Source organism: Vigna umbellata, chromosome 1 (assembly GCF_029865625.1).
Source record: "Vigna umbellata cultivar VRB3 chromosome 1, Vumbellata_1.0, whole genome shotgun sequence".
Classification (NCBI taxonomy): Eukaryota; Viridiplantae; Streptophyta; class Magnoliopsida; order Fabales; family Fabaceae; genus Vigna; species Vigna umbellata.
The window spans coordinates 76,769,068-76,794,109 of NC_142165.1; the positions used below are offsets into that span (position 1 = coordinate 76,769,068).

At 30.5% G+C, this 25,042-nt stretch overlaps 2 protein-coding genes across 2 annotated transcripts; one reads left to right on the top strand and one right to left on the bottom strand.

The window, feature by feature from the left end:
• The first annotated feature begins 2,763 nt into the window (after nt 1-2,763).
• On the top strand, nt 2,764-11,225 carry LOC148206410 (C-terminal binding protein AN-like). Its single transcript, XM_088107830.1, is given in 8 exon segments — nt 2,764-2,823; nt 2,908-2,988; nt 3,106-3,191; nt 6,546-7,126; nt 7,837-7,983; nt 8,088-8,245; nt 10,520-10,588; nt 11,187-11,225. Coding segments are annotated over 8 exon segments (1,221 nt in total).
• A 1,585-nt stretch (nt 11,226-12,810) lies between these two features.
• Nucleotides 12,811-16,650, bottom strand: LOC148206411 (cinnamoyl-CoA reductase CAD2-like). The gene is made up of 6 exons (XM_088104276.1): nt 16,478-16,650; nt 16,190-16,359; nt 15,926-16,117; nt 13,578-13,740; nt 13,282-13,468; nt 12,811-13,196 (listed from the first exon to the last, which is right to left on the bottom strand). The coding sequence occupies exons 1-6, from the start codon at nt 16,596-16,598 to the stop codon at nt 13,052-13,054; spliced, it is 978 nt and encodes a 325-aa protein (XP_087960402.1). The 5' UTR covers nt 16,599-16,650; the 3' UTR covers nt 12,811-13,051.
• Between the last annotated feature and the right edge of the window lie 8,392 nt (nt 16,651-25,042).

Sequence of the window (25,042 nt, forward strand, 5' to 3'; positions counted from 1 at the left end):
TCAAAATGACTTTGGATAGAGATTGAAAGTTATCATACCTAATGATTTCAATAATCGATTACCTATCAACACAATCAAAACAAAAATCGTGTAAAAAAATACATAATTTATTCATTTAAAATTGTGTGAAATTTACACTCTTGTTTATTTTTGTAATTTTTTCAACTTTACCTATTTTCAAAATTATTACACCAAATTTGTAAATACGTAAAGAAAACCTTCGTTTTAATTATATCAATTAGATATAAATTAATGGATTGTTTGTTTTCATTTTAATTCATAAAAACAAAACAAAAAATTGATCATTCGAATATTTTAAATTATATGAAGAAAATAATATATAAATAAGTACATAGAACATATGTTCATATATTAAATTGTTAATATATAGGTATTATAATAATTTATGATTAGGTAGAACATATGTTCATATATTAAATTGTTAATATATAGGTATTATAATAATTTATGATTAGGTAGGTACACGTGAGAAAAACGTGGACATATAATTATATAAGTAACACGAATTATTTTTCATCTAACCCGTTTTCGTATAAACAGATCTTAAAAAGTGAAACTTATTTCATTTATATATTGTAATTTTATTTTTCGTGTGAAATTTTTTATATATTCTCTTTATATTTGTTTTGAGTTTATTAAATTTATTACCATCCACAAATATTTGCTCTCATACATATAAAATATTTATTCTTGATCATGAAAGTAACACAGTGGAAATCTTACACTAATTAAAACTAATTTAAAATCTATATTTATAAATATAGATTTAACTTAAATTTACCTCCTAATATATGATAGTAATTTACTTTTTAATAAATTGAATTATGATAATAATATTTGTTTTATTGACAGATAAATTAATGATAACTTGGTCAATTTTTTTTATTTAAAATATATATATATATATATATATATATATATATATATATATATATAACAATTAAAATATAAATAAAAATGTAATATTTATTTTTGAATTAAATGTGTTTTTAATTTTAAACTATGATGCAAAATTAAATTTTGTTTTTATCCCAATTTTAATAGTGTTTTGTCTCAAAACTTTAGAAATAAAAATAAATGGACGTAGTTTTTTATTACAAAAACTCTCTTGTTACCTACAGTCATAATATGTCGGTAATGGATGAAATCTATTAGCATATCTTATTTTTTATAACAAATTGCCAACGACTTAATATCCAATGATATATAATTTGGTCGTTTATAAAATTTATTAACAAATTTATGAAATTTCTCAATAATTACTGACAAACTTATATGCTTTGTTATTAAGTTTAATTTTTGTTGTTAAGTTTAATTAATGATGTTTGGTTGTTGGTAATAATCCAAATATACTTTTGCTACTAAGTTAAAAGGAAAATTATTGATAAATTTTTCATAGATAATTGTAATATATATAGTCATTGTAGAGATTTTTATTCTACGTACCTAAATAAAATCTACCAATAATTAATATACATAATATTAAATGAAAAGGATAGATTATAATGATATTATATAATGAAAATTCCTACACAATAAGAATTCATACATAATAAAAACTCCTAATATATATAATTCCCATGAAAACTTTTACTTAAGAAAATTTTTAATAACGAAAACTCCTAAGAAGGAAACTCAACCTCAACATTGAGGTTCTTAAAACCTAAGAATTCAATATTACCACCTAATACCTTGAATATGTTTGAGATTAGTAGAGTACTTTCTTGCATGTGATTAATGTATGAGATTGTTTTAGTTTAAAATTAGGTTTAAACTCTTATTTGGTCCTCATATTTGTGTGTCAATTTCAAGTGGGTCATCATGTTTTTTTTTGTCTCAATTGGATCCTTAAACTTGATAAAATGAGTCAATTAAGCCCTCTCTGTTAAAATATCAGTAACGCCGTTTGCCTGTGTTGACGTGGTCACACTTAAAATACTGATATGATAGTATTATATTACGTGAAATTTTTGTAGGTAATGACATGGCATAAAATTTAATTAAAAATGTTAGGGATTAAAAGTCTTCATCGTCTTCCACTCACAGGCTCGTCAACAGTGCTCGGTGCCTTTTCCTCCACCTTACATCACACCTCAAATCAACTTCTCTTCTTCTTCTGTCTCACTACTTTCTCTCTCCCATCTCTTCCAACATCTCTTCCAACGCTCAAAAGTTGCAATCTTTCTTTGTTTTTTCCTCTTCTACTTCATCTTCCAACTTTTCCAGTCCTTCTCCATTATTTTTCATTCTACAATCACACCACACTGCAATAAAAACCATTCTGATATCAAAACAAAAAAACCCAAAATTCTCGAGACAAAAAACATTGTTAGCTTTGAAGAAAAATTGAAATTGGAATTGAATGGTTAAAGGGAACATACTTGCTAAGGTGATTAATCCTAAGAAGAATCAAAAGGCACAGACAAAGAAAAAAGGGGAAGACTTTTTGAAAACCCTAATTCGTTCTCTCATCTTGAATTTTGAGAAGAACGTCGACAAAATCCTCATCCTCCACTTCAACACCGTCTTCTTTTGCCTCTTTTCGTTTTTCTTTATGTTCTTTGAAAACATTATCCAATACCTCTTCAACGCCGGTTTCGGGGACTTCTTGAAACTCTGCGAAAGAGGAAGAATGACCCAGCGAATGCTAGAAAAGGGAAAAACAAATTGCCAATGATGTTGAACAAGTTGTTAGGCGATTCGGCTTCAGCGACGGAAATGTCAATGTCGTTCATGACGAGGATGTCGATGTGGTCGGGGTCATTGGGGACGATAACGGAGGCACGACGGCCGTCAACGATGGTTAGTTGGAGGGTGGAATCGTCTTTATTGAACCTGACTCGCTCAAATTTACCCTTCTTAACGACGTTTAAGATCTCGCTGTAGCACCAATTGGTATCTTCGGGGAAGTCGGAAGAGGCTTGGGGTTTGGGTGTTGTGAGAAGGTTCAAGGAGAAAGGTGAGGAGGTTGCGTTGGAGGGGTTTAATTGCCTATTTCTGTAACAGGAATTCTCTTGCCATCTCTATAAAATCTGCAGATTGGTTTATCATCATTCTGTTTCTCTCATGATACATTCTTTTAAGGTAGAAAACCTCTTTTCCTTTTGTCGTGCACATGTTGATGACGCTGAAATTTACCGTCGGCAACCTTATAGAGACGCCGTTGCACAGTACGTGAAGGATGAAGACGATGTAGGATGATGAAGACTTTGAATCTCTAACACATTTCTAATTAAATTTTGTGCCATCTCAACTCTTCATTAAAAAAAAATATCCACGTAATATAGCATTGTTACATTAGCATCTTACGTGTACACCACGTCATCACATTTTAACACCGTCTGTGATAACTTAACGGAGAGGACTTAATTAGCTTATTTTAACAAGTTTATGGACCTGATATAGACCGAAAAAAACACGATGACCCACTTGAGATTGACACACAAATACGAGGACCAAATGAGGGTTTAAACCTTAAAATTAACAATGAAGACTTGGACATCTAACATCATAAACTCAATAAGAATTATTTGAAAGTTATGGGTGTATGGAAAGAAAGTCACCAATGTAGGAAAGAGTTAGCACCGATTATTTAGGATATTGTACCTCGATTTAATAATCAAGACATATTCAGACAAGGTAAAAGAAATGACTTTTTGACCTCAGTTATAAATCGAAATATAAACTTCAATATTAGGTCTCGTTTAATAACAACTGAAGCATAACATTGTTAATAAATAATAAAATAAAATAAAAAAAGATTAAGCTAATCGAGGCCTAATCATTTTTTATATAAAAATTATTTAAATTTAAAAGGTAAACTTCGATTCTCTGGATAATCGAATCCTAATATCCTAAAAATAAACTAATTTATTTAAATTGGAAAGAGATTAGGTTTCGAGTTTTACTAGAATTGAAGCCTAATATCCTTTAAATTAAATAATTTCAAATCAAAAAGGGTATTAGGCTTCAATTTTTACCAAAACCGAATTCTAATTTCCCTTTTATGTTTTGGTTTTGACAATAACTCAATCCTATTCTAGGCGTTTTTTTAAATAATTTTTTGTATTTGTTTTTGCCTTCATAACCTAAACATAATCAGAATCAGTCAAATACAATAATATAAAATCAGAGAAAACTAGCACATATTGTAAATGATGATACCCAACAATTAAAAGGTATATCAAACTACTTTCAAAGCGGGGTGACCCTTTTTTATCTCACAAATATCTTCACTATTGTTTTTTTTTCTTGTATCGTGATAACATACACTTCAATATTCTTTTCAAACCTTCAAATTATATGTTGTATAATATGAAATCGTTAGAACATGCATGTATGCTTTTATACTCCATACTCATCGGACAAAGAATTGTCTCGTCATTATAATTACGAATGGGTAGTGTATTTCCATCTAGAAGCATTTCATTCAACAACACCAACAATATGTGAAACTCTTATCAGTCCAACCATTGGTCATTTTCAAATTCATGATTCTTAATACCGTTGAAAACAATGTTAACTTAGTTGAACAGACATACAGTAGAGTCTATGCATCCGTATACATTGTCTCATACACATGCGCTTGAAAAAAAGTTTTTAAGCCAACATTGCAGATCATGTCCTCTAATTTTCCTTCTTTTAGTCGATCTTTCATCGTGGAATCCACAACATGTTTTGTTCGAGAGACAGTTGGAACATCTATTAATTTGTCATGTCATGTCCATGTTGTATAACTTCTAAAGAAACCATCACATATAGGGTATTCCCTAGTTTCAGTTGCATTCAACTTTCTCTTATTCAAACGATTGACATAAGAACATATAAACTTCACTTCATAACTACTTTTACTCACATTATGTTGTGCAAATTATATAAACTCTTCTACTCCTTTCTCATACTCAACATTGATGTGTGGTGAATTAATCCAATCTTGACCCATATGTGTATATATTTAAATTATGTGAACAATTTTAGTAATCTTTAAATGAATGATCACCTCACTTTTGTTTTTAAGGTGTGATTATATCTCATTCAATAAGATTTACTTTTTTTTAATTTATTGATACATATCAATTGTAAATACCATATCTTAAAATTCCACAAAATTTTGATAGCATTTCGTAAACACAATAAGATATGTACCAAGAAGATCCATACAAAACATAATTGGCCAAACATTAATGAATTTTATTTTATATATATAATAAACACATTAATAAATTCGTAAAATTTTACCACTGAAATTCATGTAAAGAAATGTATTAAGGCACATTTTGTTTCATGACATTTAATATATAAAGAATACAAATACTTAAAGGAAAAACTAAAACACTCCACTTGATGAGAGAGAAACAATTATATATCTATTAATTAGTTCAATAAGGAGTAAATATAAAACTAAATGTAGTTATTTACATAAAGTTTATAATATTATGTAATTAAACAAGAAAGAGTGTGTTATAAATTATAAATTCAATTTGTGAACTCTCGGAATGTTGTTAAAATACTATGTATATGCTAATAAAAATGTAATAAAATATCATAATGACAACCACCTAATGGAATAACTATCTAATAGCATCTTAAGAATAAACTATATATGTATTAGACGATTCAACACAATTAGATGATACATGATATTCTCAATAGATGAAAATACGAGGAAAATAAGCTTTTGTGATAATTCCTATACAAAATGTTAGGAGAAATTGTAGAATGTCACAACAAATATATGAAACTTAATAAAAAAATATATTTCACCATTGTGAATAAATAAAAAAGTTGTCTAGATGAAGAACCTCTTTTTTCTCTCTTTACAACCATATGTTCGAAGTGCTTCCTAACAATGAAAGAGAACAATATTGAAATATAACAATAAATAAATGTGGTTATCAAATGCTCAATAATGAAAGATAGAAGTGGAAAGAAAATAATAACTACCTTTAGTTCTATATGTCAAAAAGTTTAAATGCTCAATAATGAAACATCACGTGAAGCCATAATTGCTTGATAGAAAAAGAAAAGCACAATCAACTCAAGTTCAATAATAAAACTCTAAGAGAGAAAGTATGGGCATCATTTTTTCTTTGTCGTCTTACTGGCTTTTTTTATCTTTCTCTAATATATGAAGCCCCATTTCTCTACAAACATGTATACACATTTTTTATCGATAAGGTTAGAATTACAAAGTTTATAAAAAAAAATAAAATAAACAGACCAAGTTTTTAATACAATATTTTCATAATTTTAAAAAACAATCACTACAAGAAAGTGGTTAATTACCAAAAGTGTATTTTCGACGGTCTTTGGGCCTTCGGTAAAGTTGATTTATCGAAGGTTTTTGATCGTCGGTATTGGTGCAGTGATTACCGAAGGACTTTAACCTTCGGTATTGGTGTAGTGATTTTACCGAAGGAATATACCCGTCGGTATAAGGTTCGACTTTATGAAATTATAATTTGGGATTTCTCTCTCCCATTCTTCCAAATTTTGTTTTCGTTAAAACTTCTCCTCCCAAACAGTAAGCAGCAGTCGACCTTTAATCCTCCCCGTAACAATCCTGCGTCTCTGCCCCTCGTCGTCACCCTAAACTGCATCGACGACTGTTCTCTCGAGCTCCAATCCCTCGCTGGCATCGCCGACGTCGAGCATGTTCCCCTCAGCCGCCTCTCCGAAGGCAAGATCGAGTCTGCTGCCGCGGTCCTCTTGCACTCCCTCGCCTACCTCCCGCGCGCCGCCCAGCGCCGCCTCCGTTCCTACCACCTCATCCTCTGCCTCGGCTCCGCCGACCGCGCCGTCGACTCCGCCCTTGCCGCTAACCTCGGCCTTCGCGTCGTCCATGTCGACACCTCGCGCGCCGAGGAGATCGCAAACACCGTCATGGCGCTCTTCCTCGGCCTCCTCTGCCGCATGCACCTCCTCTCCCGCCACGCGCTCTCCGCCTCCGGCTGGCTTGGCTCCGTCCAGCCTCTCTGCCGTGGGATGCGCCGCTGCCGCGGCCTTGTTCTCGGCATCGTCGGAATCTCCGCGTCGGCTAGGTCTTTGGCCACTCACAGCTTGGCCTTCAAAATGAGCGTGCTCTATTTTGATACTCAAGCAGTACGTGTTTTTAATCTTTCCTTCATTGAGTGAAGATCCCTTCTTCAGTTGAAATTAAAATAGAAATCGATGTATCAATGCTTTAATTTTGTGATCCACTTGTTGTTTGTGAGACTTGATTCTTAATTGATATTGTAGCATTTGTTTCATGATTCTGAAGCATTTTTTGTTTTTGTGGCACTGTAACTGGTGTGTAACAGTTTGGATTTTATGATTAGCGTGTGCGTTAACACTATTGAAATTCAACTTACAAGAAACCAGGCAAAAAGGTGGAAATATTGGAACAAAGCATCTGTTTGGTTTGAACTCATTTGTATGGAAAAGTCACAAATGCTCTTTGACCATTCATTGGCGCATTCCTGGACAATGGTAGTTCATAATGAATTCAGTTTTTGATAGAATTAGAATAGCATGTATGGATTTGTTGTTCAGTCCGTGCAAACAAGCATTTCTGTTACTAGAATAGTGTACACGGTATTTTTTATTTACTATAATTAGGTATTGCTATCCAGAACTAACGAATTCTTGATTGTTCTGTATTTCAACTTCTGAATGTTTATTTCGTAGTCTGCTCTCTTTAATTTTCATTTTTCATTTGTTTCTTTGGAACATTAGAACTTAGCATGACTTGTACTAGTTTCAAAGCTGACCGAATACTATAAGGTTTTTACTAATTGATAATTTTTTCGTCAACCTTGCACTCACAGGGAAAAGGAAAAGCAAAGTTCCCTCCTGCAGCACGAAGAATGGATACTCTTAATGATTTACTTGCTGCAAGTGACCTTGTATCACTCCATTGTGCTTTAACAAATGAAACAATGCAGATTATTAATGCCGAATGTCTTCAACATGTGAAGCCTGGTATTTACTTGTTCATATGCTACTATATATTTTTCTTTGTTTCTGTTAGTTATTTATTGTTTGAGTTATCTTACAAATATATAATGTATATAATGTTTCCATAGGAGCTTTTCTTGTAAATACGGGCAGTAGTCAGCTTTTGGATGATTGTGCTGTAAAACAGCTCTTGATTGATAGAACCATAGCTGGATGTGCTTTGGATGGTGCAGAAGGGCCCCAATGAATGGAAGCATGGGTACGGTAAATTTAGGAACGCCCTTCGGTAATTACCGAAGGCTTTTGGCCCTCAGTAATTATCAAAGGCTTTTGGCCCTCGGTAATTACCGAAAGGTGGAAGCCCTCGGTAAATGTTAGCGACAAGGGATTTACCGATGGCTCTTTGGCCGTCGGTAATCCGTCTGTAATTATCTTTTACCGACGGTTTTGGGCTGTTTCCGAGGACTCCTAACCTTCGATAATGCCCTTCTTTTTTGTAGTGAATGATCAGCCTTATTCTCAGAAATAAAGTTTATGTATATTACCATTGGTTAAGAAATTATTTTACCTTATCATGACTCTTTCAGTTTTTACAACTAAAACTGAAAGATAATTTTTTGTAATAAAAATAATGAAAAACATGTTGAGAAAAAAAATAAGGTCGAATTTTTAACAAATAGTATGATAGATTATATTGAAAGATATTACAACAAAGTTTTGATTCTTTCAAGTTATTGAAAGAGTGTAGAGTAATACTTTGACTAAAAATAACTTTGGTTTTTTAATATATTATTTTGATGATAAACTTTATATTATATTTTCATATAAAATTTTAGATGTGTATAATAATGTCATCTTTTTAATTTAATTAATTATTCCTAAAATTTGATCTACCTATGAGTAATTATTCACTTTTTAATGACTTTTTTATTTAATTTGTATCACATAATTTTTCAGTATACTTACAATTTTTTGTTGTTGAAAATTACTTCAATTATTTGAGTTTCTTCGTTTTAATAATATTTGACATTTAAAAATAAATTTTTATAATTATTTTATGGTATGATAATAAATTATAAGTATACTTTTTGATTAATTGTTATGTGTGTTTGTTTTAAATAAACAAAATAAAAAGAAAAAATAAAAAAAATTAATTTAATTAGAAAAAATAATTTAACATTCTTTAAATATTTTTCCAAATTAAGCCAGAGATCGTCGTTGGTTGCCCTGACAGTTGTGATTACCACAGCTTCTATGACTCGACATTTATTTGGATTCATTAGGATAATGATACTTTGACAATTTTTTTTATAATATTTTAATATTATCTACTTGTCATTTTATTATTGGTTCAAAATTATTCTACAATCAATAATAATAATTATAAACATCAACATTAATCAATTACAGAATGACACGTAAATAGTATTAAAATATTATAAAAAAATGTTATAAAAATATCATTATTTTTTTCGTTAATGTCACATTCACCCGCTACAGTTGATTGGTTGTCGCCTTTTGATTGTTGTTGTCATGCTATTTTATTCCATTTCGATTAGTTTTCACCATTTTCACTTCTAAATTCAAATTGGTATGAATTTATATTTTTTTAAAGATTGTTGTAAAGTGTATGATTGTTTTTTACTTTATAATGTTGTATTAGTAAATTCTTCAATACCTTGATATGATATAAGGTTTCAGGTTTTTTAACTTCTTTAATATTGTTTCACTAATTTACATTGATATATTAAAGTAAATAACTTCTTTAAACATATGTAAAGATTCGAGTGAGACTCTTTAATATTTATTTTTGTTTAACAAGTACTTGAGCTGCACCAATTTAATTTCTTAAACATGTCTACCCCAGTGCCTCAATTTATGATTATTGAGATATTGAGCGTGTTGCAATGTTTTGTCAGAACAGTTGACGAATTCGTTTCCTTCATCATCACGTTCCATAAGTGTAAATTGGTTGAATATTTTTTTTATATATAAAATTATAAAATTATAAACTTATAAGATTATAAGATTATAAAATTATGAAATTAGAAAATTAAAAAATTAAGAAATTATAAAATTATAAAATTAAGAAATTATGAAATTACAAAGTTACAAAATTATGAACTTATTGTAAAATTTCAGAAAATGGTATTTTAGAAGTGGTGATAGTTTAAAAATAGTGAGACTCGATTATTATAATATTAAATTGTTTATTTATAAATACTTTTTTTATAAACGAGTTTCATTATTTTAAAACATATTATCTCTAGAAAGTACTTTTATAGAGTTATTTACTTTCTCTCTAAGAGTTTAAACTCTTGAGTCATCTCTTTGACGATCAGGAGGTGTTTAATTGACCACGGCGACAGGGTCTACATTCCTATCCAATTGGTTTCTGCAATAGAGCAAGTAAATTTCAGCTCATCTGTGCTCTTCGCTCTTTAATTGAGTCAATGCATGAAAATTTCCATTTGCATATGTACTTTGGCCTTTTCTATGAGTTTCTTTGTCAATTTAAGGTCTTAAGGACTCTTTCCTTTTTCAATTTGGTGATTCGTAGGTGTTTCTAGAAATTCCTTGTGCGAGAAGTAATTGGGGTGTTCTTAGAGATTTGTATCGTCAATGTAAGGTAAGGGAAACTAGTTTTACTTGATTTGTTTAATAGACGAGTTCTAATTAATGTTTGTATGGTGAATTATTGATTGAATTGTGACATTGTATTCGATTGAGAAATTTAGCATGTTGAGTTGATTGTATATAATATGTGTCAATGTGAAAATTGATTTAATGGTTAGGTGCAATGTGATTTTGATGTAAAGTTTGTGTTTGGTGAATTTAAAGATGTTAAACTGGGTGAAGTAGGAGCTGTTAAATTATATAAAGCTTTGTTTACGTTTTATTTACATTTTAGCAAAAGAAATAAGCAGTTTTTAGGCTAGAAATGAGGTTTTGATAGGTGAAAAGTTAGGGGAAGGATTATTTTGGTTAAACTGTGTTTTGAAAGGGGTCTAAGGGTTGATTAAGACTTGTTTAAGTGTTATGACAACAAAATTCTGATGTAGAACTAGTTGGTCATCTTTTGGATGTGTTTTATATGGTTTTTAGTTTATTTTAGAGGTTTTCACTAATGGTATTTTGATTTAGAAGGTTTGGACAAAATGTGAGGTTTTGGGGCTGTTATTAAGTCTATTAAGTCTATTAAGACTTGTGTAAGCTGTTAGTTGCAGAGAATTGGTGTTGAAAGGCATAGAATGGAGTTTGATTAGTTTTAAGTTGTTAAGTGAGCTTGAGATAGCTAATATGAGTTAGGAAGGTGTTTTTCAATGTTAATTTGGGTACAAAAGGTCCTAAGGATCAATAGAATGTGTAGGGAACGTGTCGAAGTCAAGATTTTAAGTGTATCTATGAGAGGTTAGTAACTGCTCTGAAAAATTTCACTGCTCATGGAAAAATCCATAATCTGTTTGTGCACCTCTCTATTTTCATTTTCACTCAAGTTTTGGAAAAAACCACAACTCAATTGTTGAACTTGTTTGTTTCAATTTTTCTCTCTCGAGACAAATTCACATGTTGTGGAAACGTTCACAACTAGGTTGTGGACCTTGTTGGTTTCAAGGTTTGGATCATCCATTTACGTCCATGCTTATGTTTTAATTGAATTGTGATGCATTGTTGGATTACTTATGGTACTTTGATGTATGACCAGTGATGATATATGTTGATATTCAAATGTGGAAGTGTATGGACATATGTATATGGTTTCAATGTTTGGATAGTTAATTCCAAAGTGGAACTTCTTGGTTTGGTTCAAGTATGTTAGAATGAATGTAAAGTCTTGGAAGTTTTTTTGACACTCTAATGGTCATACATTCTCACATAGAGAGATTTGACATATGTGGTGAGAGTAGCAAAAGATCTTAGTCTTAGGTGTTTATGATTTAAGGCGTGGAACAGACTAACTTTATAAGTGTTCTAAGCTTTTTCAAAAATAGATTTTAAATTTTGTTTAGTATTAATATTCTTCTATTAAAAATTAATTATAAAATTATATTTAAGAAAAAAGACTCTCAAAATATTTCTACTACTAATATACTTCCACTAAATTAATTATAAATTATGTTTAAGAAAAAATACCTCACAAAAAATTTTTTTGTTTACCTTTATTAAATTAAAAAAATTTAATTAAATTATTATGAATATGTTAATATTTATTTGTATTGAAAATGACACGAGTTAAAACTTTTTTTTTCAATAAATTATAACTTCATTTAAAAAGAAAAGAATAATTAATTATCTTTATTATTTTATAATTAATATTGAGTTTTATTTTTTTCTTTTATGTTTTTGGACTTTTCGTATTATTGTTTTCTTTTATTACAAAGTTCTTCTTTTGAGAGTTTTAATATATTTTATTCCTTGAACCTCGTGCTATTAGTGTGTATCTTTTTTATTTTCATTTCTAGTTAGTATTTTTACTTATATTGTTGTTTTTATTTTATTTTATTGTTTAAATTTGTATTCAAATTAAAAATGTCTTTTTTTTCGTCTAATTTTGTTTTTTGATACTTTTCAATTTATAAGTTTTAAATACTTTTCTGCACATACGTTAAAGAGGAATTGAAATTTTTGCTTTTGAATTGCAAATGTTAGAGTTTAATCTTAAAATTAAAGAGTGATCTAAAAATAAATAAAATTAATTATAAAAAATTTAATAGATAATTTTATATAAAAATTTAAAAAAATAAATTTTAAATAAAAAATCTCATTTTTTATGTTTGTTTTACGTTTCCAAAATCAGAAACTATATCACTAATAGCCACATGAGCAATACGAAAAGACAACAAGTAAGTCTGATCCAAAGTGATACTGATTTATCCTTCGAATATGGAATATGGAAAACGGATAATGGCGGATACAAAACATATTTGAAACTTGATTTTCCCTCGTACAAACCACATCAAGAATAACTTATTTCAGTACTTACCAGTTCTGATATAAGTTTTATTATACAATAAACTTATTTATAAGCAAGAGCATAAGAAGCCAAGCGAATAATTAAAGAAGGTTTCCACGTTTCTTTAAGAGTAACACCTTAAAATTTGGCAAAGCCCTTTTCCCTCAAGCTTTCCACAGTATCCTTGAGGCTCACTTCCAAAGGAGTAAATTCAAGTCCCAAACTCTTTGCTCTTTCCTTCGAAAACTGATATGCTGGCGGATATGGCTTATCATCCACACACCTGGTAATATTGTTCAAAGAGTGAAACGGTATTAGAAAAAATGAATCTTACGCAATCTTGAAACTAGGAAAATAAGTATCCTCACTTATCTGGAAGTGGCAACGTTGGGTATATATCACGTAAAATCTGCACAGCCTGTGAGTGGTGTATGACTCTCTCAACTAATATATATCTTCCATTAGCTGAAGCATTCTCATATGCTAGAATATGGGCATTTGCAACATCTCTCACGTCGATCCATCCCAAAGTTATATTTTTAAAGGTTGGCGAACCTGTATCAAGGCCGTGGAACAGTTTCTTCAATCAGCTAAGGTTCAGTTAAAAAAACTTGCATTGTGTAATGAAGATGCAGACAAAGCAAATAATATAAATAGTAATTACCATTAATAAAATTTAAAACTGCAGCAGCACTGGTGTTAAGCTCTGGTTGCAAGAGAGGTCCACTAACCAATGCAGGGTTTATTGTGACCAAGTCGATATTGTTTTCTTTTGCAAATTTCCAGGCAATCTCTTCTGCTAAAGTCTTTGAAAGATCATACCATCCCTAAAACATAAATGCCAAATAGGAACAAATGTCAACAACATTGTAACATAATTTATAACTCTGCTGACATTTGAATAAATATAACTATAATTTCAGTACATTTGTCTAATGCATATAAAATAATCTCATATCGTATGAACAAAATGGGAGCAGATCAAATTGTTTAGTAGTGCATTGTTGGTTTTTAGTTATGTTTTAGTTTAAGAAACCCACAACATTGGCTACATCATGATATTGGTTCGACTTGGCTCAACATAAACCAAAGCCAACTCTCCACGACCAGGGTATATTGATTTTTCTCAACCTCGGTTTAGGATAACTCCTCTTAACCTCATTATAGGCCAACTAGGTTCATCAAAACTTAAGCTGACTAAACGTGATTTTGACATGGACTAACTAGACCATACTTAAGACCAAGCGACTTATAACTCCTCCGAGGCACCTAGATTGACTCAACTTAAGCATAAGTAGGCTTAGGTTTAGAAGAATCACCTTGACCTCAACTCATTTTGACTTGCCTCGACCTTGGCTTGAACCAACTTAAATTGACTTGGGATATGGTTAACTCAGCTAGACTTGGGTCTAGGATGACACATCTAGTCCTACACAAGACAAACTTGGCTAAATAAGTCTAGATTGACTCAACTTAACTTGCGCTTGAGTCGACTCATCTCAACCTCGAATTGAGCTGACTTGCCTGAACCTCAAACCTAGTCGACCCACCCCAATCTTAACTTGGACCATCTTAAATCGATCAAGGCCTAGTCAAATTAGCTAGACTGAGGATCAGGATGAGTCACCTTGATCATGTTGACTCAGCTTAACTTAGACTTTAACAGACTGGGAACATCCTAGGTTTGATGGACTTACCTCCACTTCAGTCTAGGCTGACTACTCTCGATCTTAACTCCGCTAGACCAAGCTTGGATCAACTCAACTTGACCTACCCACCTTAATCTTGGTGGACTTGGCTCAACTTGGATCAGGGTCAACTCAACTCGACCTGGGTTCGACTAACTCAATTCAACTCGACATGGGTTCTAGCCAACTCGTTTCAACTTGGGCCTAGGCCAACTAGGTTGAACCTAGGCTCTGGTGCACTCTGCTCAACGTAGGTTTAAAGTTGACTTGACTCGACGTAAGCTGAGATGAAATCGACTCGACTCTCGTGGACTTAAACCATTGTTGACTCAAATAAACTAGACTTTTGACTAGGATTGATTTAACTGGGCAGTCAACTTAGCTTGACCAGTCTTGATTTTAGATTTTTAAAATCCAAAAAATTATCTAATGTATATCTTATCTATATCCAATTAAAAGGATTGGACTTAAAATCTAAAAGTACGGATTTAAATTTAAAATAAGTTCATTTAGATTAACTAAAAAATAAAGACTTAATTAGTATTTTAGTCCATATATTTAGACCTATGATTCATATTTATCTATACTTTTTTAACTCAACATTTATTTTCTAAATAAGAGTCAATGTACGATCCTTTACGTTAAATTTATTTTATCAGCGTTTGAAAAGTTATCTTGTGTTAATCCAAAAAATTATCCAAATTATATTTTTTCTAAATCTAATTAAATGGATTAGACTTAAAATCTTAAAAATATAAATTTGAGATTAATTCCTTTAAATAGACTTAAAATAACTATTTTGATTTGAGATAATTTCATTTTTAAATATACCTTACGAATAAGATTTAACAATTTGAATTTTTTTTCTCACTTTTAATCACAATTTTCCCTGTAGTATAATGTAAGAGAGCACGAAAAGATATAGTATAACGTTGGATTGAACACACCCTTCTCAATCACCAAAGTCTCACAATTCAATTATCACCTGGTTCATACTATTGATATATAAGCAACAATCTCTCTTAACAATTATATTGCTAGGAATGATATGAAAGTTAAGACATTGATTTTGTCGTTGATTGATACAATAAAATAAGTTTTAAAAATAAGATGATCACTACAATAAAAGAATAATATAAAAAATTGAAAGAAAGAAAAATATATAAATAAATATGCAAATGATTTCTTACGTTAAACATATAAAATATTTTTAACGTTAAACATACAACAACTATATTTACTAGCATATAGCATATGAATGAAGTTACACCGTAAACAGTTTTATAATCACATTATATTAACTAGCTTGGGAAAATTTACATACCTCATTTCTCCTACAGAACTCTGCGTCGGAAAACCAAGTCTCGTCAAGCACTTCACCAGGGGCTCTAGGCCTGTCGTTGCATGCAACTGCGGCAACAGAAGAAGTTACAACCACGCGTTTCAGCGTCGCCGATTTCAAACACGATTTCAGAACATTTAGAGTCCCCTTCACAGCTGGATCCAACAACTCAGCCTGAAACACATAATATCATATATAACCCATACATAAAACAAATACACAAATCCCACTGCAAACCAAACAAACCTGCGGGTCCTTGGCACCGAAAAAAAAGGGAGAAGCAGTGTGAAACACAGCGTGACAACCTTGAACGGCAGAGTCAAAGGAACCTTCGTCTAGAAGATCGGCTTTGAAGAGTTGCAATCTCTCCTTGGCACCATCAAGGTTAACCAAATGATCTACCTTTTTGGGATTATCTGCATCACCAATCATGTATGACTTGTGGATGTTTGTCTCACTTTCATTCTTATGTTCATGACAGGAATAAATAATCAGCCATAAAAGCAAAGATTATTGAAGGAAAAGAAGAGATACTTGGGTCGCGAACAGTGGCCTTAACGGTGTAACCGCGTTGGAGAAGAAACTTGACGAGCCATGAAGCGATGTAACCGGAAGCGCCGGTGACACACGCTACCTTGCCAGCGCCGGTGCTCATTCTCAATTATGTTCTTTTGCTCTGAGCTGACTCTTGAAGTTTTGCGTGTTAACTGAGCCTGACACTGTGATTTTAAAAGAAGCATAGTGGTGGTTCTGAGAAGCCCACGTGGCATAGTAGTTAGAAATAAATATAAAGAATCGACATGTGCAAAACGCGACAAAGACGGATCGAGTTAAATTTGTTGAGTGTTAGGTGAGCTATCTTGACTGTGTAGATATTTTATTGACCTCTAAGATTTGGTTATGTTTATGTTGGTTCAGATCAGGAAACTTCTTTTTATATGAAGTTTTATTTAATATTTAGTCTTAATTTTATAAACATATTTTTATTTCTTTGTAAGATTTAAATATCTTTTATCTTTCTTTTCATCAATTTTATTTAATGTAAATTTTTTTTATGTTTAAGATAATTGAAAATTTTGTGATTTATATTCAATTTAATATTTTTTATGATGTCGTTTAAATTATTAATTATATTAAATGTGTTTGAATGAGTTATTGCTTACATTAATAGAAGTGCATGTCTATTTTAAGAAATATCTACTACTACTGTTAAACTTAAAATTCATGAGTGTCACTGTTACATAATGCAATGAAGAAAATTGTGGAAACTAGTATTTAAAGATATTGAGATTATGTAACACATGGAATAATCCTAATTGCAATTCACTTTTGCAGGTTTTTTATGACATATAAACTTTGGAATCAAGTGCAATAGCTCATGTTGAAAAACGTAAACAAAGTATTTGTTGATAGATATAACAATTTAGAGTAGTTGAGAAGTTATACTATATTAGTTTTACAATATTTTTACATCTTTATCAAACTTTGTTAGAAAATTAATTAATTATTGTTAAAACTTTTTGATATCATTTGAAGTGTTTGAATTCTTCTGAAAAGCTTTTGCTAGAATATGGAACATGTCAGTTTAAATAGCAATATAAAAAAATAACTTTCGATGACAGTTATTGCACAACTCGTTGTTGTTTCCCTCTTTTTAACAATAGTTTCAATGCCAACCATTCTTATTTTCCAATTTTTTTTTGCAATTTCCTTTGTTTGATTGTTTTTAACGAAAATATTAATTTTGGAACCATCATGGTTTTTGGAGTTTTAACGATGGTCCACACAAAAAGATTGTGGTTTCTAGACTTTTAATAACATTTTAACAACAGTTTAAAATTATCGTTATTTCGTCTGACTTTTAATAACAATGATTAAAAAATTGTTCCTATAAATTCAATTTAACCATTATTAAAAGTTTTTTTACAATAGTAAATTACATCGGTCAAATTCAAAGTTTATAATTAAATTCTTATTTTCAAATAAATCAAAGTTATCATTATGAATTGAACTTAACTTGGTCTCCAATATTAGATATTGTATCAAACATTTATTATTATGTTAAAATTTATAGTATGAAATTACGAGACATCACATAATAACAAGATAAAAGGAGGAAAAATCTTACAATTATCCTAAAATAATCAGAAAATTTAAAATTTTACAAAATTTCTATGCTGGTACGAACCTATGTACAAGACCAAACGATCTTATACCTACTTAGGTGGATCCTCTGTTTCCAGCGATTGCTCCGGTGAAAACTCCTCTCCATCTGTTCACACCCACAGATGATCATCACAAGGAAGAATATCGAACATACAACATGATAAGATAGGAAATAACATGAAATTCAGACAAACAAATAATACAATCATACACATACATATATCATATAAGCATGTTATGACCGACCACTTGACTTGACTATCCGAATTGTAGGAATATGTAGTTACAGTCGTCCTTGCACTTGTGGTAGTGTAACAGCTGACACCAATCAAGCTACTACCCAAGGTTAATCCCATAATACCTACCTCGGCACCCTGAGGCGGTGTGACCTCCTGTTATTCTCACTAATAAAATATTACTCTCAATGTGAGAATGATACTCATAGAATTTCAGGATGAACGTCAGCTTAGCAATATCCATATTCATACTTTACAAATCAATAACCATGCACGAGATATTCCTCCTTGGAATATTCTTTCATATTCATATTACACATATCTTAACATACGTCAATACCATCATACTTCCTCATCTATAACACATTTAAGTAAAATCAAACCGAACAGTAAAACCAATACCACCCTTGAGCACGACCGAACGGAAAAGATTAACATAACCTATGAATAAGATTGAACGGGAGAACATTCTCCATATGTGAACATGACTGAACGGTCATTTAAAGAGTAAGACTCAAGCATGAGCCGAACACGGTTTTAGGGCCGAACACTATTGGTTTAGGCCGAACGCTAACTCTAACATAACTGCTAGTACAAGACCGAGCGATCATTAACAGTTAGGGCGTATAATAGACCGAACACAGTTTGAAATCAAAAACCATGACTAAACAGAATGCTATATTCAATTGAATAATAACACTAGACTGATCGGTCATTAACTGAGAATCCACAACAACATAACTCAGTTAAGACCGAGCACCAAAGAAAAGCCGAACGGTCAATGAAAGACCCTCCGCGAACTGCATAATTCTACAGAATGAATGCAGAATTATGATCAACACCAATTCTTACCAATTTCACTACATTCACCCAACTTCTAATCCTCCAAACTTAGATCATATACATCCCTACACGTTAATTAAGAATATCTAAGTCTTTCTAACATCATTAAGAGAGTTTCATCACAAATTTGGTAGTCCATTCTGCAGAATCACAAACTCAATGATCGAGAATCAGATTTCCTAGTTTTTGGTACAATTTGAGTGATTTAAAGGTTCTAACAAGTCTTAAATAACTTATCCAGATTTTCCATACAAACCAAACTCACAACAGACACAATTTCCTCATTTTCACTACCACACTTCCTCACAATTCACTCGGCCAATGAACCAAAATTCTTCAGAAAAGCATTCAACATGAACACAGCACACACCAATCATGTCGAACATACAATCATTCAATTTCACATACATGTAGAAACATCAAACAATATTTTCATACATAGTAAATCATAATTAAATTAGCTACCTTCCCTTACCTCTTAACTGGACCGTACAATTTGCTCACAACACCAGAAAATCCTAAGAACATATATAACTCACCGATTGATGAGAAAAGACCAACCAAAAGACCAAGAATGAAGTTAGAAAGGGAAAGAGAAGACTGATGAACACATGCAAACAACAAGACTTTCTTGCACATGCCAGAAATTCCAGAAAATCACCCGAATCTAAGAAACGAAACTTACCCACTTAAAACCCGAAATTGATCGGTGGAATAAGAAGCTCTTGATCTCAGGATCGCCTTGGGAGTTTCTGATCGCCGATCAGCTGAACCACTAGTGAGAAATTTTAGAGAGAAGGAGGAGAAAAGAGAAGATCAAAGTTTTGAAGAAAGATGGTGTATTCAGAGAATAGAACGAAACTTTGAAATTTTTGTTTATATATACCACTTTTAAAACCACTCGGTCATATCCTCTGTATACACCTGTCTTCTCCAACTTCTTTAATTTTCTCAGCTCTTACATAATGTGAAAATTTTAGTACATTGTAATTTAATCTAATATATATATATATATATATATATATATATATATATATATATATATATATATATATATATATATATATATTGATTGGAAATAAAATGCAAATTTTAAATTTATAAAATTGAATACTACAAAGACTGATAAATTTATTGTTTTAAAATTTTAGGTTGAATATGCACTAGTGCAGTCAGGGAAAATGACAACGGTTATTTTCGCCAATAGACAGCGGTTCCTGAACCGAGACATATCCAGGCGAGACAACTTTTTGCCTCGGTTCTGAACTGAGGCATAAAAGGGTAGGATACTGCCTCGGTTCAAAGTTAACCGAAGCAATAGATTTTTTAATTTTTAAATTTTTTTTTCGCAGGACTTTATGTCTCAGTTCAGGAACTGTAAACAATGTCTTCCTTAGCATCCGCTTTAACTTATGTGACCATTGTGAAAGCAAAAAAACAAAACTTACACCCAACAACTCTTCTTTTTATCCCATTCAAACATCAATTCAAACAGTAAAAAAAGTGTACCAATTCAAACGTCATTCAAATAGTGTTCACTCCAAATGATACAGATCAAAACAGCGAAAGCAACGTGTGATTGTGATTGATTGGAATGGTCACAATAAATTGCAGAGTTGAAAGGGTGAAAGGGTGAAAGGGTGTCTGTGTAAGCGGTGGAACAAGATTCCGCAACCTTTTCTAGTATTAGAACACACGCCACTGTCACCTGCTTGAGTTCAGAATCAGGAACACAGCTTCAAGACTTTACAATCACACACAAAACAAAATATGAAGCAAAACGCAGATAGCAGAGACACTATAATAGTTTGTGTCTAGATTTTTCTTACTGCACCAAGTTTCAACCAATATACCAACTCAAATATCAAAGACAAGATAAAGAGGGTTTGAACAACTTACCGTGATGGGCAGCACCAACGACGATGAAATTGGGGGCGACGACAGCAACGACTACGAAGGTGAGAACGACAGGGACAAAGGCAGCACCAAAAACTGAACAAATTGCAGCGAAGCGGCGACGACGAAGGCGGCACAAATAAAACGAAGGACTTGCAGCGACGACGCTTGTGGAGGCAGCCCTTGGGGAGAACAACGGTGGTGGTGACAAAGACGAAGCAACAACGCGAAGAAGAAGCAACGAAGAAGCAATGAATACAAGGAAGCTTAAAGTGAAAGAAGAAGCAATGAACACAAAGAAGTAGCAAAGAAGCAATGAACACAAAGAAGCAGCAAAGAAGCAATGAACACAAGCAATGAACAGCAGCAACGCGAAGATAAAGAAGAAGAAACAGAAGCAGCAGCGCGAGAAGAAATGACAAGAGCTAAAAATTTTGAACCTAATAAACGATACTACCTCGGTTGTCCAGAATAACCGAGCCCTACGACATCGGTTATAAAGAAACCGATGCTTAAAATGAAAAAAAATTTGAAACTAATATTCTTTGGTTAGGAAAGAATCGAAGCCGAAGAACGTTTTGACACCGGGTCTAAGGAAACCAAGGTGGTAGCTCAGGCGTTATACCTCGATTCTGCATGAAACCGAGATACATAAAGTTGTCAGCCAAAAAACCGGACGGGTAGGTGAGTTTTAGACACCGGTTCTTCAAGAAACCAAGGATATAAATTTCTTATGTAAGTTGTGTTTATATATTATTAAAGTTATATCTCCCTAATTAAAACTTATATTAAAAGTATTTTTCACGAACAGTCACATAAGCATTATGATGAACAATGATAATATCTGTGTTTAAATTTGGCTCATATTTAATTGAAGATATGTCTTAGTTATCTTCTTTTAAAAAACTTAGCAATTTAATATATGTTCGTTTCAGTCAGATCTTCATAATCCTAAGAAATCATCATTAGCTTAAAAAAAACCTTGCACAACAAACTAGCTAAAAAAAACTTAGAAAATCATCGTTAGGAATATTGCATAATGTTTTTCCTTAAATATTTTGAAAGTGATGCCTAAATTAAATTTGTACGAGTATAGACTTGAGACATCCCGAGCTTACTACAACCTAACGGTTTCATCTTAACACGACCACGTAGTAATGCAAAATAATTTTTTACGTCCATTATTTATATTAAATTATGTTAGTTCAAAAACCAACCATAAATACAAATATCTTATAAAATTATAACTAAAATGAAATTCATTTTACGTGATGAAACTGTTATATTGTTTTCTGTTTTTTATTTTATTTACTTCTAATAAAAAGGGTAAAGTATTGTGATTAATATAATATAATACTATCATTAAAAAGATGATGAGGTTGTGGAAGCGTTTTTGTCTTTTACATCATTATTGTGTAACAACTAAATTATAATCGTCATTAGGTTATTCAACATATTTTTTATTAAAATAATAAAAGTTATTGTCATACTTTAACTATAATACTGTTTTATATAAATATCAAAATCTCACATTTTTTAGAACATAAAAACAAGTAAATAAGATAACAATCATATTATCATGTTAGTAAAAAACTAAATAGTAAAAATTCAATATAAAAGTACAAAATTTTTAAATATTAAAGATATTTAATTAAAATTATTTAAATTTACAAGATACATAAAAGTTAATTAACCCTCCAAATAATGAAAAGAAATCTCTAAATTTAACTTCACATGTTGAAAAATCCAAAATGATTTTAAATTCTTCTACTGAGGTAAACTTCCGAGAAAGAAGAAAAAACAAAGTGAGAGGTGCTGCAATCACTGTGCTTGAAGGAATATTTAAATTATGTTCTAAGTCAACTATTTTACAGATCCAAAGGCGACTTTCTTTATTTTAAAATGATACTCACATATTAGTTGTTTATTCTTATTGGTAGATGTGTCCTGCTCTCATATTAACTTAAGCTATAGCAACCACCAATTGTTATTATTGTACTGATTAACACATTTTATTGCCTGACTGATTCTTTTTGTCGTCATTTTCACCATAGTCTATGATAAAATAATAATGCTGAACAGCAGGGTAAGAGACTCTCAAAGGTTAGGATCTTATAAATATAGTGGTATTTAGAGAATTAATGGATCTTTTGAAATATTACTTACTTCAAACATATAATATTAATATAATTAATGATAATAAAATAATAAATAATAATCGTAATACCAAAATATTAAAATTAATTATGACATTCGGATATAAATCAAATAAACGTAAGTTTAGTGTTTTAAAATGAAGAGACTTAAAAAAATCTTGGACTGTGTTCTTTAATATATATATATATATATATATATATATATATATATGATTAGATAAAAAAAAATATCAGCGGTCACTTAAAAAAATCTTAAAAGAAATTGTCATGAAATTTAATTAAAGATTAGCATCAACCAAAATCTATTAAAAGATTTATTATTAAAAGATTTATAATGTTGACAATCTTTTAATCACTAAGAATTATTTAATGCTGAAACAAAGCTTTTCATATCATAGAAATTAAAATAATTTATTTAAAAGAAAACATTAAAATTCAATCAATTTAAATAGTCTTATTCAAATACAAAAAGTAAAAAAATAGATAGATGGATTTACTAGTATAGTCACGTGCCACATGGTTTTAGTACTGAATCATGTAATTAATTATTTGGATTTATAACTTATATATATAATTTTAAATGGTAAGGAGTAACAACCACTATACTTCCACCAGCAGTGATTAAAGCACGAAAGAAAGTCTTAGTCTGTATCTGAATAGCCATATGCTCAAACCAATAGGAAATTAGATGCTTTCAAATATTGTTTCTTGGTTCGTTTGAAATCTTGTATATATCCTAAGATTTTCTATATTATATATATATATATATATATATATATATATATATTAAAATTTAAATTTGAGTTCATATTCATAAAATTAAACATTATATAATAATAAAAACAAAAAAAATCATTTTTTTTAAAGTTTTGGATTGGAAATAGTATCAATTTTAATTCTAATTGATTTTATATATTACTAGTGTTGTGTCTTCTTAATTAATTTCTTTCAAATTATATCAAAAGAATTTCAAACAAATAGTCAAATAAATGTTATAATAAATGACAATAATCCCTTATATATAAATTTAATTGAAGTTGTATTTCTTTAGTTATCTTCCTCTTAAGACTTATCAATATTCATAATCTTTTATTTACTTTCTAATAAAAAGGTAAAGTATTGTGATTAATATAATATAATACTTTCATTAAAAAGATAAAGAAGTTGTAAATTTTTTTATGTCTTTTACATCAGCATGTGTAACAACTAAAGAATTATACCAGTATCTATCTTTTGTTGTAGATGACATATAAACTATACTTATTCAACATGTTTTTTATTAAAATAATAAAATTTGTTGTTATACTTTAACTTTAATATTTTTTTATATAAATATCAAAATCTCATATTTTTTACAACATAAAAACATGTAAATAAAATAGCAATCATATTATCTTGTTAATAAAAAACTAAATAATAAAAACTTAATATAAAAGTACAAACTTTTTAAATATTAAAGATATTTAATTAAAAATATTTAAATTTACAAGATACATAAAAGTTAATTAACCCTTAAAATAATAAAAAGAAATCTCTAAATCCAACTTCACATGTTGAAAAATCCAAAATGATTTTCCTTTTTCTGTCCTTGATTCTATTACCGAGGTCAACTTCAGATAAAGAAGCAAAATCTATGTGAGAGTTGCTGCAATCACTGCGCTTGAAGGAATATCAAATTATGCTCAAAGTCAACTATTTTACAGATCCAAAGGCAACACCAGTTCTATTATTGTACTGATTAACGTATTTATGACTGATTTTTTGGGCAGTGATTTTCTCCACAGTCTATTATAAATTAATAA

What these genes read in the sequence shown, in the direction of transcription:
- LOC148206411 (XM_088104276.1), bottom strand. Translation starts at nt 16,598, where the DNA reads ATGAGCACCGGCGCTGGCAAGGTAGCGTGTGTCACCGGCGCTTCCGGT. An exon ending in GGCCACTGTTCGCGACCCAA is followed by an intron (nt 16,360 to 16,477) that starts GTATCTCTTCTT and finishes TTGGTGATGCAG; the next exon opens with ATAATCCCAAAAAGGTAGAT. An exon ending in ACGTTGCCACTTCCAGATAA is followed by an intron (nt 13,197 to 13,281) that starts GTGAGGATACTT and finishes CAATATTACCAG; the next exon opens with GTGTGTGGATGATAAGCCAT.